The sequence below is a fragment of the Ursus maritimus genome, unplaced genomic scaffold (genome assembly GCF_017311325.1).
Source record: "Ursus maritimus isolate PB19 unplaced genomic scaffold, ASM1731132v1 scaffold_21, whole genome shotgun sequence".
NCBI lineage: Eukaryota > Metazoa > Chordata > Mammalia > Carnivora > Ursidae > Ursus > Ursus maritimus.
Genome location: NW_024424564.1, coordinates 12,834,068 through 12,853,625, shown reverse-complemented (window position 1 = coordinate 12,853,625; position 19,558 = coordinate 12,834,068). Strand labels below are relative to the sequence as shown.

Here is a 19,558-nt window from a genome sequence, read left to right as displayed (position 1 = left end):
AGATTATATCTGTATGTATCCTACATTTTCTTTTCTTTTTTTTTTATAAAGATTTTATTTATTTATTTGACAGAGAGAGACAGCCAGCGAGAGAGGGAACACAAGCAGGGGGAGTGGGAGAGGAAGAAGCAGACTCCCAGCAGAAGAGCCTGATGTGGGGCTCGATCCCAGAACGCTGGGATCATGCCCTGAGCCGAAGGCAGACGCTTAACGACTGCGCCACCCAGACGCCCCATCCTACATTTTCTAAACATCAATTCTTACTTGGTGAGGTGCTCTTTATACTGAATATAATTTATAATTAATTGGCCAGCTATTGGTTTTTCATATTGGTGACTTTGCGAAACAATAAACGATTAACACGCATTAGATTTCCAGCAGCAAATAAAAGACTGATGAAATAGGATGTATGTTTAGGAAGAGTTTTTCTTTGTTCGAAGGGGGGAATTTTTCTTTGATTTATCCAGATTTCTAATTTACACTGAAGTCTCTATCACTGGCCTTATTGTTAAACCATGCACAGTTTACAGATAGATAAGTAAACAAAACTTTGAAATAATTTCCATTCTGAATGAAAAGATAATACGGAAACGTTTATGACATCAATTCATCTATCAGTTTTAAAGGTGAATTCAAACTCAAATAAAATTTGCCTGTTAAGAAAGTTCATCTCTCTCTGACTTGCGAAATAGTTCCAAAGAATTCGCTACTTTATTTGACACATAGATCTGGTCATAGACCAAAAAAAAAAAAGAAGTCTTACTCTTGACTTGGAAGGTATTATTCAGCTGATCACTCTTTAGGTTACTTAAGCAGCTATTACAATTTATCTTTGACTTGGGGACAAGAAAAATTGTTTCTGTGGTAGTAAGAAAATGGATATAAGAAAAGATATCTACTCAACTTAAACTATTGGTCCTCAGCTATATAATGTTATTCTCACTTTACTGAAAATTAAAAATTGCACTTCCCAGTTAGTTGAAAAAATATTTCTGGTATTAGAGTTTCATAAATTGTGTTCCTGAAAAAAAAAAAAGTGCCGAAATATTTCAGCACCAATTACAATTACTGTGAGGCATAACTATAAATTAGAAGGCTGGTTTTCATTGTGTTTCTGGTAAACTGGCTCTGAAGATAATTTCAGAGAAGTCCCCAAACACGTGGAGCAATTGCAAATATCCCTGAATAAGCCGACAGGCCTGCAAGTTAGGGATGATAATAGTATCTCTGTCACAGGGTGTTTGTGGGCGTCTGAATGAGTAAAGTACTTAGCATAATGCCTAGTACTCAGGAGGAACAATATAAATGTCAGCTGTTATTACAATAAAGTGATTGAGATATGTAAATTATGGTGTGTTTGTTAAAATAAACAACTCATTGCATCCTCTAAGCTGAATACAATTTAATTGTATTTCAAGTGGGGCTGGGCCACAACCTTGGAGAGCCTCGTGTGGTTCTGTCAGGAGCAAACAGCAAACGGGCCTCTTTTCGCCACTGGGACTTCAGCAGCTGGCTCGGCCAACTCCATTCACTCCCACACTGTCAATGTCTACCGAACATCCCGTAAGTGTCAGGCACTGGTGTGGATGCTTAGGTTATAAAGTGGAAAATTTCCTACCCTGGAGGAGCCCACAGTCTAATAAGGAGGATAAACCCTGAAGGAAAGAGAGCTCATCATCACATCCTGAAGTGTTATTCCACTTGACCTTAAAAGGAAGACCGTTCCACGGACACGGTCCATTCCTCTGTGTCCTCTCAAAGCCAATTTCTGCTTCTCCAATCCCAGACTTAAACATTGAGAACAGGGGTAATAAATATATGAAGGTACGAGAAGGAGTCCAGCTTGTGAAGCATCTTTTATACAGCTCTTCTCCTACTGCGGACACCCTGTTCACATTCTTTCAGTATTACCACTAGATAATGTAATTCCATCGCTTGAAATCAAATGACTAATGTTCTTCTACCTACCAGTTTCAAATAAGGCATTTCCATTGGGCTCTACCAATGTAATTAAAAAAAGTCACTGGGAGAGGCAGAAGAAAATGCCAGGGATTTCAAGAATGGGCCTGCCTCCTACCTCTGGAGAACAAAATTAATTTTGAATTATGAAAAATTTTATGAAAAAATTCCACCCTATAGCTTATGAAATATTCCCCTTTCCCGTAGAAAAGGAGTTCCCTGGGTGAAACTGACTGTTGTAGCTGGCTGTCTATAATGAGTGAATACAAATGTGGATTGAAGCTGACAGAGACGGGAATAAAAGAGTTGCAGGAGGTTAGAACTCATGGATACATCTAACAAATGAAATTCTGCTAAGAGACATCAAAAATAGCGACAGGACTAGATAATCGGCTTGTTTTCTTTGGTATGTAATATATCAGTTGTGGCTCTGATGCCTGTCTGATTCGTCCTTGTGCTATTAAATGAGACTCTAAAAGAAAACATTGCAACAGGAGTGAAGAGGTTGAATCTCATAGGAAGGAATTTGCCTTCTCATGAAGAACTAAATTTACCAGAAATATCCACTTGTGGGGTGTTTATGAAGAAATGTACCATTTAGCATCGTCCTAAATTTATACAAATAACTGAACAAAAACAAAAAATACTCCACAGAATTGCTCAATGCAGAGCTCACTACTGTTTTTCATTTCTATCTTATGGCATATGATTTGGATTAATTGGAAACATACTTCATTTTATAGCTAAAATGACTTAAATGTATGAGTTTAATAGAAAAAATATAAAAAATGCTTTATTAAGGTCAGTAGTTATTAAGTATCAGTTATAAAACTACAAATATTCTGCAATGTCTTTAATTATATGACAGCTTTTCAGGGTTAATTGCTTACAAGGATTCTATTTCTATGCCTTGACAGATGCCTTGGAAATTAAAAGAAAAAATCAAATAGTTCAGTTAAAAAACTTAACTATGAGAAATCATAGACCAGTTTAGTGTTTTTGAACTTCTTCAAACGCATCCAAATGGGAATGGTTCCATTATCAAAACACATTTTATTTAACTACAAAGATTCTTCTTTTTAATTCTAATCTTCTAATTCGTTTGTGATTGCTATCAGAGCTCCTTTACTTTGAAGAAAACGCATAAGGACAAAAAAAGACTAAAGATCTGATTGAAGATCATATTTCTTATATGTAAAAGTTCATTCTTGTCACACAAACTCTGTCATGCACATGTTGATCATATTCAATAAAATACTTATTTTAAATCTACGCCACAAAATTGTTTGAATCAGAACCACTGCTTAGAAAGAAAAAAAAAATCACTCGGAATAATTTAGTCAATGAGTTTCAGTAATTGCCCCCATAACAAAAACACTACTAAAACAACCCTGGGAATCCTGGAGAAAAAGAAAGAGCTTCTTTAAAATGAAGAAAAGTCATTGACATCATTCTATTTTCAACGAATTTTGAAAGCAGTCTGCAGAGCAAACTACATAAATTTTGCAATTGATCTAAATTTTAAGACTGTTATAACAGCTAAAGGCTTTTGTAACCATTTCTAAACTACAAACATTTTCCTTGATTTAAAATACTTTTCTTTGCTTGCAGGGAAGCAGAAATACATTAAACCATTTCAAAGAAGATTCTAAAAATATTCTTTAATTTTGAAACTGCATCTTAAATGCTTAAAACATATGTATGACACTAGGGCCATACTTAATTAGTTATAATTGAGGGTTTTGATCAGTTTTTATTAATACCAGTTTTGCTAACTATGTGTAAAATTAAATTTTGTTATAAAGTTACATATGGAAAAGTAAGCAAGCTACACAAAAATTAAAAAAAAATAGTCATTCTCCTGGCTCCTTTGGTTCATGTGACATGAATTTGCTTGTGGATGAAATGTTCATGTCTTTAAGCAACAGCAGGAAAAAACTCAGTTTTCATTTAAAAATAAAATGGCTGTTCTGGATCAATAAAGAAAAGTATATTTTCTATACTAAAACAATATTAGGATGTTCATAAGGATTTAGTTTTCCATCTGGATGCCACACTAACTGGATGAAAGACATATCTAAGTAGCATAGGGGAAATTATTTTTAAGACCCAATTACCAAAAAAATGTTCACATTTCATGCATTAAAATAATTTACGTATAATACGATTATCTGCTAGAGCTACTTAATCTCTGACAGATCGTTACTGGTAGATTGAGATGGAGTAAACACTGTAAACAATTATTGCCTGCTTTTATGTCTAAACATTAGTGTTTTCCTTATTTTAATGCAGAGGGAGCTTTATTAGCCTATTTATTATTTTGTGAAATCAGAGCCCAAAACGACTGGAAGAGAGAGAGAGAGAAAAAGAGAAGATTAAGATTGAGATTTTCCAGTGTTTCCACCATGTTCAGTGGTCCAAGTACAGATCTACTGGGGAATGCAGTTCAGTAAGAAAAGAGAATTAATATTAATGTTTAGACTGGCTTAAGATCGAGCTTTTCTGGGGGAACAAAGATGATAAAACTGCACATAAATAGCTCTTGCCTTATAGGAAGAGGTTCAGGAAACTTTCTTTACCTACGAGTCTGACTAGCCAGCTATCAGATGATGGCAAATCCATTTGCCAAATACGTCCAGCTGCAACTTGCCGTCATCAATCTGTTTGGAGAAAATTAAATGCTTGTTCTTTTGTGGGGAGGGGAGGAAGATTAAGAGATAATATTTTGACTCAAATAAATGGTGATAACCTACTAAAACAATAAAAGATAGTAGTCTGGCTTTTTACCCACATCAGTCCTTGGCACAGTTTGATGTTCTCGCCAAAGCTTCATTACGACGGGGCCCCAGCGGTATGGAGCTGGAACTTCGTGATCTCTTTCAAGACCAAAGGGAACTTATTTCTTAAAATAAGGAAGCTGGTACAACACATGCATATGTATTTGAATATGAGTAAATAAAAATTTCTCTTTTAGGTTAGGAGTGCACAAGGGAAACAGAAATGGTCAGATAATTCTAGGTGTAACCAAAAGAGGGCACCATCTACCCTTAATGTCCGCACAGCGTTCCTGTGGTTGGAAAAACAAAACCCAAAAAACTCCAAAAAGCCCCTCAACTCCTCCGCCCCCTACCCCCAAGAAAGGGCATCCCGTGGCTCCTGACATTTTGTACTCGATAAGGAGACCAAATTCTGAAACCGCACCTTATGAAGAACATCTGTTTGGTTATTTGCTTCAGGACTGATTTCTACATTTAACACTCATGGTGCCTGACGTGTTAGCCACGAGAAGCAAGTATTTAACATTCACTGTGACACTTTTCAGACGCTTCGAAATTAATATTTTATAGGGCACTGAGAAAATTTCCCCTTAGGCCAGAGTACAGGTGATGATCAAACAGCACGAGAAAAAGATGACAATTAACTTCCTAATGCTATCTTAACTCCAAGGGGTTATCTATAATGATAGATAGATAAGGAACGGTGGCAGTAAGATCTCCTCTCACATGGAGGACACAGTTAAATGCATTTGAGGTATGCGGGAAATAATCTGAAACAGCATTTGATGCCAACTTTTAGTAACAGAAGCCTAACAAATGTTCAGTCTTTCAAGTGGGACAAAAAAGCACCCTGACATTACTCATAAATTTATTTTCTGTATCCTTAAACATGTCTTATGACAAGCGCATGATTTAAATCGATCAGTGTTTGGAGGGATTGCACACCTCCCTTGTATCTAATCAATTTCTTCAGGGTGATGAGGAAGAATAGTTCCAGGCTCTAAAGTGCAGTTGCCAAACTGCTCTCAAAAATTCACTCTACAGAAGACCACATGATTCTTGAAACAATGAGTTTTGCATTTTAACCAGAGGCTGGGGATGAACATTTCACTTAGTAGTAGAGACAGCTGTTGAGAAGGAAGAAAATGTGAATTCTTAGAGAATGGTCATTTCCATCACTGTAAACATATCACTACCACATGCAATGAGTGCAAGTGGAGGAAAACCTGGTGGGGAAAGAAATAATTTTATCTTTTCAACTAAAGAAAAGCACCCAAGATAGTTCTAGGGTAGATGAGAAGGGGACTGCCATCTGCTAACACTATAATCTAGCAGGATGGTCCCCTCTTTTCAACGCAATATTAAAGCAAATAAAAAAATTTTTTTTTTCTCATTCTGTCTCTAGAAAAAGAATCACTATCTAGCGGAAGGAGTTGTGCAAGCCTCTTCATGTTTCTTTTCTCCAGAAAACAACTAAACAGAGGAAAGAACGAGTTCACACAAACATCCCAACTCGCTCCTGCCAAGGTACATCAGAGAAGCCGAAACTGGGATTGCGTGGGCTTGGGGTGGGCTCACCGTAGTAACTCGAATTAAAACCTAAACGTGTCACTTTGTGACCACCTCGTGACCCCTTGTTCAGAGTACCTCTGACCCTCGTCTCTCTGTGCCCGAAGGAACCGAGCCGCAGACACTCCATGGGTTTGGGGGAAGTAGTCACCCTGCCCCCAAGAATCGGGTTCCTCCTAGGTCACCTCATCTAACCAACCACCTGTTATCCTTCGGGCCTCGGTTTTTCAGAGACAACATTATGAAATGAGCCGTTGCCTGCTCTTCGCGGTTGGGGCTCTGGAGGCTGTGGTGGGGGTGGAGGGGGGGGGAGGATCCCCGAGGGATGACAGAGAGCTTTGGGTCTCCTTTGGGTTGTCGGCGCCGCTGTTTACCCGCCCCGCCGCCTTCAGCCCACTTCCCTTTTCCTCCCCGGGAGGAGGAGATGGTTAAAGATTACACCGTGGCCGCGGGCACTTCAAAGGGCGGCTTGGGCAGCCAAAGGTAAAGATAACGTTCTGGCAGCTCTAATCAGGGTTTGTGGTTGCCACATTTTAATCACTTCATTAAAAAAAAAATAGAAAAAGGCAGAAAGAAGAGAAAAAGGAAAGAGCAAAGCAAAGAAAAAGGTTACATCACACGTTCGTGCAAGGGATGCACAGTAAGTTCCTTTGGGGCTGGGCAAGTTGGAGTTCTCCTTTGGGGAAACTTTTTACAGCCCGTGTCTTCGTGGAACGCGGCTGGACACGGAGGGGAGGTTGGGTCAGGGATCAGTTGGGCAGGCTTAGGGGCGCAAATGTCCACACTGCAAGCAAATGCCTACACCGGGAGCCCTGCGACCTGCCTAGAGCTGCATCGGGAAGCGGCGACGCACTAGCGCTTTCCGGGGCTTGCACTTGAAGCCCTTTCTCTGTGGGCCCAAAAAGTGCGCTCTTGCTCCCCCTGAGACACGTGCATTTCCCTGGGGCCCAAACACGTCTGTCCAAGATGCCCTCTGCAAAGTCGCCCGGTCCCTTCCAGACGCCCAGGCTGGTCCCCCCCGATCTGCCCCCTTCCCGGAGCGGAGCGGGGCGCACTTACAGGTAGGAGGTGAAGACGCTGAGGTTGGAGGGCAGCTCCGAGAGTCCCAAGTCCGAGCAGTCCACCCTGAGCAGCATCCTGCCGTCGGGCTCGCACTGACAGTGCGCGGGGCACCCCCTCAGCAGCGCGCCGGGCCTCGGCGAGCCGCTCACGGCCGCCAGCTGCAGCAGGACCGGCAAGGACAGGAGCACGCCAACCGGCGAGGTGTCCATGGTGCCCCGGCAGGGGGCCGGGAGCGACCCGCGGTCGGAGGGCAGCGTCCGGGTCGCCGCGGGCCTCTGCCGCTTAGAGCGCGCCTGCGGCGCTGGGCGCCGCGCTCCTGCCCCACCGCGGGGGCGCAGAGGAGAAGCGCCGCGGGGCCGGGCCGTGCCCGCTGCCGCCACGCGGGCCTCGGCAGCGGCCCTGGCTGCAGCCGCCGCAGGGGCAGAGAGCGTTGCTGCTGCAGGCCGCCTGCTCGGTGTGGAGCAGCATCTCCGCTCGCACGCTTGTTTTTTAAAGCGCTCCAGCCCGAATTGCGCGCCCAGTGACGTCAGCGCCGCCCGGCTTCCCAGGCACCCCCCGCCCGGCTGCACTCTCCCTCCTCCGGCCCCCTCCCTCCTTTCCCGAGCGCAGGCTGGGAGGCGGCTGGCGGCGAGAGGTGCAGGCGAGTTCTCGGCGCGCGGGCTTGGCCGCCGCCGGGCGGATTCCGGTGCTCAACACCGTGTGAGGGCCGGGGGACCCCGCACCCTCATTCCCCTCTGCGTCGTGGCGACCCAGATCCGAGAGCCCAAAGGGACCTGCCTGAGGGACACAGCTGCGCGGAGACCGAAGGATGCAGCACGCTTCCTCCAAGCCCACTTCAAATAATGGAAGGAATTCATGGAGTGATTAAAAAAAAAACAGACTAAAATTCAATCCAGAAAAATAGTTAACCGTTATCAGGGTAAGGAGGCACGCATTCCCTGGCGAACGATGGGTGGCCTTTTTGATCCTTACCTCACAACACACTGTCTAGCTCGCTTTTCCCTAAAATCAAAGTGCCGGGTTAATGGCTAAATAAATACGGCTCGTGAGCAAGGACTGCAATTCGGCCTTCCTGACTCTTGGGGCGAGAAGTCGAAGTGGTTATTTTTTGAAGTGTTTCAGGATCCCCTGGAAAGTCACCTTTAGTAGAAATGCCGGACAGACCGGGGGCTGTTTGCTTTTGTTCGGGGAGGGGCTTTTTCTTGCCCAGTGCCCCCAGCCTTCTCTAAGTGCAGTCCCGTCCCCGCCCCCCCCAGTGCAGAATGTGTGTTCTCACCCGCTTCAGCAAGTGCCCTACGCTGAAACTACGGGAGAAAGGAGGACGTAGGGCTTTCTTGGAGAGAAGGCCTCAGCGAGAGAACAAGTCACACGTCTCCAGACCCGAGAGAGTGGCTGAAAGAGGTGACAGCCCAAGCCTGCCATATCAACTCACAAAAATGCACAGTTTTCTCTTTAGGGCACAATGCCTCCTTGTTTCATGAAGGTGGAGAACCCTTTTGGCTCTCAAGGCCTCTCTTCGTCTTCTTCCACTTAGCCTTTCCCACCGAATTTCCCATATAAACTTCAGAATTTTACAATTGGGAAGTTCTTTTTCTTTTTTGTTAGGTGTGTTTCCCCACCTTCATTGAAGGAGTGATCCCCACACCTGGCTGATTCCCTGTGGAGCTTTTATGATTAATATAGGTACCTGGACCTCAATCATGAACATGTCCTTTTCCTGGGTGAATCCCGTCATTCGCAAGTTTGTGATTCTCTGAATTAGATGGAGGGGCAGAGTAGCTAAGAATTAGAAACTCCATCCTCCTCGCTTTGCAAATAAAGGAGCTGTGGCCCAGATACTGGAAAATTTGACAGTGACTGCTGAAAACTGTGAGTTAGCCTGGTTTCTGGACATCAGGGCAGTGCCCGGTTCTGGACTGTTGCTTCACTTATCCCGATGCACACCATATCCTCTACCATCACTCAGCTTATTCCCACGTTATTATTTCTCCCAGCCGTTCTTCCACATGTATAGAATGCCTACTAATTGCCTATTTTCCTTCCCACTTGTTTCTTTCCCCAGATTACTTGTTTTGTAAGTGCAACTCAAGATTTATTCTTTTTATGAAAACTCCCATGACCACAGTCTGCATTAATCATCAAGCAGCCAATATTTGTAGAACCGCGGTGATCACGATGCAGCAGCGAGCTGAGGGGCGAGTTAGCTCTCCGCATGGAGCTTGCAGTCTAAAAGGGGAATCCCCCAGAAGATGAATCTCACTGAACAGTATGTCGTAAATACCACAAAATTTCGTTCTGAAGTTTTCTTGAAAGCATATTTGTTTTGTTTTGCCAATTTTATTGTGACAGCTTTGGAGGCAGGAACTAGGCCATTTGTCTTATCTTTACCTGTAGGACTGAAGCTCACAGTGGTGACCCCAAACCTAACAAATATTTACTGACTGATCGATTTATCAACACAGGCATCCAAATATGGTTGTGTCCACTGTCTGACTAAAAACTTTTGGCAATACTTTCTTGACTTCAGGGTTGCTGAAAAGAGCATAGCACTTTAGTTGTAGAATGAATCAGGCAGAACCAGATTTGAATGTAGGTTCTGCCTGTTTCAAGCTATTTGATCAGAGGCACAGAATGAGCCCACCTGTCTCAGTTACCTTCTCTGTAAAAGGCGGATAATTATTCACCTACGTTGTCCTAAATGTGAAAATGTCTGGAACTTGGCCTAGAGCAGAGTAGATTTTCAACCTGTGTTAGTGCCTCTCCTCTTCTTTTCGGGAATTAAAACTTGTTAATAAATTCATGCAGAGTAGAGGGATTTCTGATTCAAATAAATGGGGCTAGACAGCTGTGTTGAAGGAAACCAGGTATATTGAGCATCTGTTATCTACCTGTCTGTCTGTCTATCTACCTACCTATATATCTAGCTGCATGCCAACGTTTCTCCTCTCTCCTTTTGGTAGGAACACTCCACACTTCTTGGGAACCTTTAAGTGGTTCTGGTGAAGCTATCGGGTGGCTCTGCCTCCCTGCCCCTGCGCAGGTATATGACCCAAGCAAAGCAATCTGAATCTGTTTGGGGGCTTGTCATAGACCCTGGGGTGAGAAGATCTTCTCTGGCTTCTTGAGTTGTAAGGACAAGGAAAATTAGAGTCAGGGGCGCTGTCATTCTGCTGTAGAGAAAACTCACTGGACATTATTAGCATTAGTAAAGAAAGAGGCAGAATCCTACGGTCATCTTTTAAACACCTGAATCTAAGACTATTTCTACCTATCATCTCCAAATTAGTGAACCAATCAATCTGGTTTCGTTTTGTTTGAGGTAGTGAGAATTTAGGTGTGATCACTTACAAGGCAAGGTGCTCAGTAAAAACCTGAAAGCACAGGAAGCGCGGACATTTAAGAGCGATCTGATGAACCCCCAAGGTCTTGTAGACCTTAAAAGATAGAAAATCATACAGGTTGAAATAAGAATGATAATGGTAATTTTGTCACTTGAATGCATGTATGTTAGTCACTTTATCTGAACTAAAAAAGATGAATACGGCAAATCAGATTCCTTGCACACTAAAAAAACAAAAAAACAAAACTCGTAAGGACCCTGAGCAGTAGTCTGTCTGTTTTGTGGCAAATAATTTAATTTATAAGATCAGGTTCTCAAATTGCATGATAATGACCATCAGCATTGACTCAGCCCTTTATGCGTTCATATCCTCACTGGATCCTCATAACAACCTTATGAGATAGACACTATTCTTACCCCAATTTTAAGGATAGGAAATGCAAGTGGTTTTCCTAATGGAGACCAGCAAGTCAGTGATAGAACTAAAATTCTAACTTGAATCTTATGACTTTTTCAAATGCCTTGAGGATTCTAAGTGCTGCCACCGCCACCACCACCACCCTCCACCCCCCAAACATATGTATATGTGTGTATATATATGTGTGTATATATATATATATACACACATATACATATGGACTTAAACTGGATAAGATCTTGGGTTTACCGCCATTTCATTGAGAAAGAAATTCACATTTTTTTAAATTTTTATTTTTTAAAGATTTTATTTTTAAATAATCTCTACACTCATTGTGGGGCTTGAACTTACAACCCCGAGATCAAGAGTTGCCTGCTCTACCGACTGAGCCGGCCATGGACCCTATCACATATTTTTTTGAAAGAAAAGTATAGTCTTTTGGATTGCAATGGAACCATTTGGAGCAGAGAATGGTGGCTTTTATGTGAAGAGTAGGGGCAAGTATCTGTTCAAGTTTTTTCCCCTTAAATACATACATTTCTGTTTTCTCTTGGGAACTCACAGGAATCCATCCTGGTGAGATGTCAGAGCAAAGCAACAATACCTTTACTTGTGGTAGGAAAGCTTGTAGGCTAAAGTAGGTTCATTTAGTATTTTGTCTGGGTGAAATGTTCTTATTTATGATTTTAGAAGGTGCCTCAGTGTTCACGAGCTGGTATGTAATGGAGAATCTTATGCCAGAATTTAAATCACTTATAACTTCTCAGACTCTTTGATTGCAAGTTCCTAAAATCGATTCTGGTAAAGCACGATCTGGTACGTGCCTACTTTCTGGGCTTGCTAAATGGATGATTTCCTAATTCTTTAATCTTTGATAAAAGTCCACAACTAAAAACATTCACGTACACCACAAGAATTACTAATAAGCTTAGTTGAAGCATGCCAGGATAATTTTAGTTAACAGGTAAGTCAATATTTCTTTTACAAGTATAGTGAAATAGTGTTTACACAACTGGTGGGCTATTATGGACTTATTTAACTTGTTTGAAAGAGTATAGAGCCCATTATTTGCCCTGCTCATTTTACATTCATGATATAATCAGGCTTATGCTGAATTTCTTAACTTCCTTTCACCAACAAAATCTAACTAATTGAGAAGGGAGGAGGATTTAAGAATAAAGATCATTTTCTTTAAGAGTTATTTATTTTGCAAGAAAGTGTTAGTTCAGCTAGTTCATTACTTTGAAATAGCCTGTTATATAAAATCAATTGGATCTGTCTTTGATATTATCCAATGTAAAGGAAACCTTTAAATATATCCACATGTTCACAACATGCTAAAAGAAAGGACAGTGGTATATAATATTATCAATTCTTTAGCTCATTTTGCTCCTCTTCTCTTCTTTCATGTGTGATAATGAACATGGCTTGATTGATACGTGGTGGGCTTCCTGAGAATGTATGTTCAATCAAACTCACATGTGAACCGGGGGAGATTTTTCTTTTCAAACTAAGAGTAAAATAAATGAGAAAAAGATAATAAAATACTTCAAATTAAATGATCTTACTGCCTATTCACACACTTTATTTAATTCTGTCAAATACTCCCTTAGTATCCAGACAAACTCTTCCATATGCCCAGTATGATGGATCCTTTCCTGGTCTTTTTAGAAGTATACTTTTCGGGTTTTTAACCATCTACGGTGTCCACATGCTCATACTTAAATGGCAGGGCACAGACGGAGCATAGACCTTACTCCGAAATGATGAGGTGCTAACAGGTTCCTATCCCCAGAACTGCTTCCCCCAAGGCCTGTTGCTAGAGTACATACAGATCTACAACCCCTCATCTGCAGTTCCGAAATCCTAAGAGTTCTGCAAAGGGAAAGGTTTTCTGAAACAAATTTGGTGGCACAGTCTGAACCGATTGGATGCGAGTCCGTCTTTCTTACCTTTCCTGTTCGTTCATTCAGTTTGCCGCAGAAATATAGATGTCCTTGATTGCAGGGTGCTTGCCCGGCTTCCACGGGGAGTTTTATGTAATACTTGGGGTTTCATTCTCGATACGGTTTAGTTTAAAATCTCCCCAAATTCTGCATTTGGCAGCCTCTGTGACCCTGATGTTTTTGGCAAAGGGATTATGGACCTATATATTTACATTTGGAATATTTACTTCCTAAGCAATTTTCAGAGGAAAAAGAAAGAAAAAAGGAGTGTAAGAACCCGTACCATCAAGCACAAGACTCAGAAGAGAGAGGAAGTAGCTCAGATGAGTGAGTGGCCCTCACTGAACACGTTGCCCTTTGCAGAGTACCGGGCAGAATTCCTGTCTCTGCTCTGGGCACGTATTTGGGAACTGGCTAGTAGAAAACATCCTATATATTAGGAGTTAGCTCTCTCAAACACTGGAGAATAAATAACAGTTGGTAAGCCTATTTCAGAAAAGCAAAACCAGAGATGTTAGAAATAGTCAATGGAGAAGAAATTGTAGAGCTTACCTAGAAGAACAAATTTATGGATTTGCAGGATTTGTAAAGTAAAATAAATACAGAGCATGCTGTTTCCCAAAATGCTTTATTTTGATAAGTCTGGTGTATTTTAATTGAGTATGCATAGTAGCATTTCTCTGCAATTACAGTCTCATAAAGCAGGGCAAAATCTATTGCACAAACATTGTGGTTCAACTAAATGAGTCATAATAAAACATTGTCCAGATTGCTGCAATTAAAATTTACAGAAACCTTTTGTTGAGTGTTGTTAGGTTTGTGGGTTAATAAAATGAGCCTGTTTGTTTTAATTTTTCTTTAACTGGGACTAACATTTTGATTTTAAGTTTCATAGATTTTTCTTCTTTTGCATAGATTTTAGATTGGTACTTGGCAGAAAGAAATCTCACTGCACTTTCAAGAAATATGTATTTTCTAAGGGATGATCCCCTTCATTTCCTTATTAACCATCACTCTCCTTTGTTTACAGTCTCTCTGTTTTTTCCCACTCCCATTTTCTTCCTAACTGCCCACCAGGATTACTGGGAGTGGGCGGAAGAGCATGAGGGTCATTGGTTGGGTCATCTATGAGAAGGGCTGCATGGGACAGTAGCACAGTGTGGGGTTTGGATTCTCAGAGACCGGGGTTCAAATCTCTGCCCTGTCATTTACAACCTGTGGGACTTGGAGCAACTTCATCTCTGAGGCCCAGTTTCTTCATCTGCAAGGTGAGGACAAATAAATAGTTTCTACCAAGTTTGTAGAACTGTTAGTAGAAGGAGGGGTAATGCATTACAGGGCTTTGTGTGCAGTAAGCACTTAATATATGGTGACGATAAGGGACTTTCCGTGGTTAGAAAGTAAGAGTTTCTGAACTCTTAAGAGTTTTCTGCTTAAGAAAGTCTATTCAACTCTATAGAGATGGTAGGATAGAAGGTGGCAAATAGGTCTTTCAATTTTTTTTTCTTTTACTAATGACATGAGTACTTTGAACATTTACTGTGGTTTCACATGAGAGTGGAACGTATAACGAAATTTTGAGTTCACCTTGGTTGGGAATATTTGCTAGTGAAACAATCTGAGTTACATTTAGCATACCTCAGTTTTCAGTGTCAGTAGAGCCTCAGTTCGTAGTTTTAATTAGAGTGTATTTAATCAAAAGCAACTCTTGCATATGGGATAGATGCCCAGCACTGGGAGTGGGGGATAACTACATATGGTGCCTGCTTTCAAGTAATTTACCATTAAGTTGAGAAGACAGACACGGAAAACAGATCATTAAAATTCAGGATGTAAAACCCAGGGATGAAAAAAATGCAGTTAGGGTAAAAAGGAGGGGCAACCAAGTCTGCCTTGGAGAAAGGCTTCATACACAAGGGCACCAGGAATTTGTTAAGTGAAGAGGAGTAGTAGGGTATCCTTGGGAGTTGGATGGGGACAAAATGTAATCTTTAGATGATGATTAAGGTGGCTCTAGCTTAGGGTGAACACATGTGAGGCTTGGGAGACTAGCATAAAGTAAAGCTGGAGAAATCCACCAAGGCAGGGGGATTGTGAGAAGGGGGTTGCTAAATGCCGTCTTGGTAAGCTCGGGCTTGATCCTGGTGCACCTTGGGTCCCAGGCACCTTCCTGCAGGGGAATGACATCATATTTCATCTTTGGGAAAGGAGAACGTTAGTGTCCACACAGGGCACTGTTGGAGAAGTTAGAGATGAGTGGTAGGAGCAGGAGTCAGGAGTTATCACTGATTGGAGTATGCAGATTTGAGCAAGAGACAGCAGTCAGCAAATAGTAGTAGACGTGGGGAGGAGGCAGGTGTTAGATTTCTGGGATATTTCTGGGGCAGAATTGGCAGAACTTGATGATTGTGGTAACTCCAGGGAACAGAACAGCGGTAACATCTCTGTTGTCACTAGCCTGGGAGATTGGGTAGATGGTGATTATTTACTGCAAAATATTGTTATTATTGAATCCTTATTTATGCTGGGTGCTGTGCTAAGTGACTTAAACACATTCTTTTTCTCATTTATTCCTCTCATCCTGTAGGGTAAATATTATCACCCTCTTAAACAAATAAGGAAAATGATGCTCAGAGAAACTAAAAAACTTTCCAAAGTCACTCTGCCAATAGGTGGCAGAGTTGACATTGAATCTGTGGTCTATTAGACTCTAAAGCCATGCATCTAAGCCCTGGAAAGGGAGTGGGCTTTGAAAAGAAGATGGTAAATTTAACTTTGGATATGTTGAGTTTGCAGTTAAGAAAAGTTCCCCAGGTCATGAAAGGTGCAGACTATAACATGCACCTTTGCAGCTTCCAATCTTTCTTGATGTGGACTCTTTGATTTGAGCCAGACATAAATTCCTGATCACAGGCTTGATGCAATGGCCTCTCTGTACTGCTTTCTCCCGATGGTAGACCGGATGCGGGGCTCTAAAAACCAAAAACTCAGGAGCTGCATCGGTGTCCTAACCAATTATTGTGACAAATATTTTGGTAAATTTTTTCTGAAGTTCTTTATTGTACTTAAGCTTTTCCAGTCACACTGTGACTGAAATTTGGTGCATTTTGAAGGCACAAATGTACCCCCCCAACTTTTTTTTGATGGTACCAAACTTCATATATTACCTTAATAATCTATTTTATTATTTCTTCTTATAAAATGTCTTTCTTCTTAATCCTTTTTATATGATTGGGTCATAATATAGTTTCTGAAGGCATTCTATAAATGTTTGTTTGATGAGTCAGTTACAAGAGGAATACAAGATGTGTAGTGAAGGAACTATTCCTTAGGAGGCTTACTCGGGCAGCTGGCCAGGGGGGCTCATTGAAGGGAGAAGGTGGCGAAAGACCACTGGCTCAGGGTATTCTCACTGAGCACTCTTTGTGCCGGTATACCAGCTGGAATGCAACAAATAGAGAAGTTTCCAAGCTGACCGTTTGGTAGAAAGGTGGTGCTATTTGAAAATGAGCAGATTTGGGGAAGAAGAGTCCAGATTTGGATGTGTTGAGTTTGAGTGGTGCAAGACTCAGTTGGGTAATCAAACTGGTGCTTCGGAGAGAGGGCAGGGGAGATGTCTTATGTTTGGGAATTCGGTTCATAAGGTGGTCATGGTTGATACTGATATTGAAAGATGATGAATATAAGTGTGGGGACTGATGAAATGATGGAGGAAGAGACTGTAGGTAAATATCTAACGCTTTTTGAGTACTAACTACTCATCACGAACTGTTGTAAGCATTTTTAGGTATTTTCTCCTTTAATCCTCACAACAACCCAATGAGAGCGGTACTGTTAACACACCCACTTTATAGAAACCCCCATTTCATAGGTGAAGAAACTGAGGCTCAAGATCACACAGCTAGAAAGTGTTAGATCTGGGATTTGACCTTAAGCAGGCTGTTGTCAGGCCCTACTTTATGCTGCTTCCCAGACAGAAGGGAAAGAGAAAACAAATTTGAGGACTACTGACACTTAAAGGAGAATTCAGGAAGAGGAGTTAGCCGAAACCAAAAAGGAGCGGTTAAAAGAGGGCATGGGAAGGAAGCCCACAGAGCCTGTGGCCAGGGTGGTGGAGAGGCACAGTGTCAGATACCATAGGCATTTTGTGTCTGATTGAAAGCTACATCCTAATTGGCATGAAGCAGGTGTCAGTGGAACACTAAGGCTTCATGTACATGGTCTGAAACAAGGTTTTCTTCAGTTACTTAACTAGGAAGAATATTCAGAAGAAGTATGACTATTAAGCAACTAGTATCTGGTTGGTTGATGCTAGTGTGTAGCTACATTTAAACACTCCTAGTTTTTCAACACCAAGACTAATTACTAATCAATGGAAAGTTGATGTAAGTACACCCTCTACTAATTTTGAATACCTGGAGGAATAATTTATTTGAGGGAGAGAAAAGTTGAGTCATATGTTTTGCTGAAAAGAAATGCCTTTAATAATTTAGGGCACAAACAGAAAAGAAAACTACAGCAGGAATTGGGTTTAGCAAAATTATGTCAAATTACGCACATGCCCGAAGGAAAGTTACAAATGACTTCCAATTATTATTTCAGTATTTTAAGGAATAAATGTGTAATTCTAAAACCACCTCCCTCAAGACTATCCTCTTAATGCAATTCAGTAAGAATTTATTAACCACTATTATGGACTCAAGTATGCTAGGCATGGAGTGCTGTAAAAGGGACAATTATTTATTTGTTGAATAAATATTTATTGAGAACTTACTCTGGACTTGGCACTGTGTTTGGCACTGAACATACAAGGCAGAGTAGAACAGAAATCTGGCCTCCTGAAGCTAGTGGTCTAGTGGGAGTCACAGACAATGATTAAAAACAGACACGCACAAATACTTGTTTACAAACTGACCTGAGTGCCATGGATGATCTTTTTGGGAAACAAGATTTATGGGTGAAACAATAAAATAAAATCACATGCAAAAATGAGCTACATTCCTTAGAATGGTTTTTATATCGTTAATTTGCTGAGCAATCCTTCTCGTGGACAGATGAAGTGAACACTGAACCTTAATATAATTATTATCCTTCTTATTTAGTGGGAGTGCAGTTTTACTTTTCGTCTCCTTTTTTTATTTAGGCATTTTTTTCTCTTTCTAATTTTCCATTGCTCATAAAGCTGTGTAATTGTGGTGGTGGCTTGTTGGTTGCAAGTTCATGCTAGCAGCAAGTGGACAAAGAAAATGGAACAAGGAATCATATTGATAAAAGGGGTTTTTACACCTTAATTTTAAGGCAGCTTTGAGTTTTGTAAGAGGGGTGTGTGTTGTCTTCAGCATGGAGACAGGTAACGCTATTGAGTAGCTGAACTTCTTTAGAAATTTATTAAGTTGATATCTTTCAAGAATAAGAACAGTGTTTTGTACAGAGTGTTAAGAAATCTTGAGTGACCACTCTAGTGCCCCTTCACTGCGGAAGGTCAATTGTTAGTTGACACAAATGTTGACTTCTAATGTTGTTTTGTACTGTGGATTTATCTATATATAAAATGTCAGAAAATGTTGTCTTTTTCCATGAAATTCAAAACATTTGACAACATGCTTTTATTCCATTTCCAAATGCTTTTCAACCTTCACACTGAGAGCCTGTGCTCATAGCCCAAAACAGAACATGTGGCAAAAATCTGGCAAATCTTCTTTCAGAGGAATAGGTGTATTAGTTACAAAGAAAAAAGAAGTGAGTATTACAGACCTTGGAAATGGAGATAAATCCAAAAGAAGAGGCCACTTTAAAAAGAAAAAAAAAATAAACCATTTAGTTTATTGTGAAGTGTAAATGGAAAATATAATTAATAGAATTTTAAAAATTAGTTTTTCTTTAGAAATTGTTGAAATATGTAAAATTTTTCGCTAAAAGCCATTTAAAATTGTAAAATTTTTGTTTATTTTACAGAATGTGGGTAAGACAACAGAAATAATTTAAAAGGTGTGTAGCAGAAGGGTATTAAAAAGATCATGTCCATAACTGATAAATTTAGAGTAGTGAAAGAAAACTTTCTAATAATAATATTTAGTTAATATATCTGATGAGTAGAACATAGAATCTTATGCCAATTTATTGAGCTGTAGGATAGCTTTTTACAAGGATCAGAATTTTTTGAAGTACTAGAGGATAATAAAAACAAAAACCAAACATGAAAATCCAAAAAAAAAAAAAATGCGGTTAATAAAGGACTTGTGAGGGAATTTCACATATCCTGTGACTTCTTTCCGTCTTGGCTATTTTGCCTAGATTCTAGGAAGAAGAAATAGATTGTTTTCATTCTGTTAAAAACTTTACTGAAAGAAGGGAAGCTGCTCCCTGACTTTTAACTTAAATTCTTGTACATATTAATTATCATTCCAGAGAGGGGCTGCTTTACAAAGAATCACTGTTAACCCCCCAAAAGAAGCAAGAATGGTAATGCTTGGAAGAAAAAGAGCAG

At 40.7% G+C, this 19,558-nt stretch overlaps 1 protein-coding gene across 1 annotated transcript in view; it reads right to left on the bottom strand.

The window, feature by feature from the left end:
- Positions 1 to 7,617, bottom strand: part of LGR5 (leucine rich repeat containing G protein-coupled receptor 5) — a 123,450-nt gene extending 115,833 nt beyond the window's left edge. The window contains exon 1 of the mRNA XM_008684389.2: positions 7,365 to 7,617. Coding sequence (XP_008682611.2) covers positions 7,365 to 7,576 — 212 coding nt within the window. The 5' untranslated portion in view covers positions 7,577 to 7,617. The remainder of the gene's footprint in view (positions 1 to 7,364) is intronic.
- Positions 7,618 to 19,558: the final 11,941 nt, after the last annotated feature.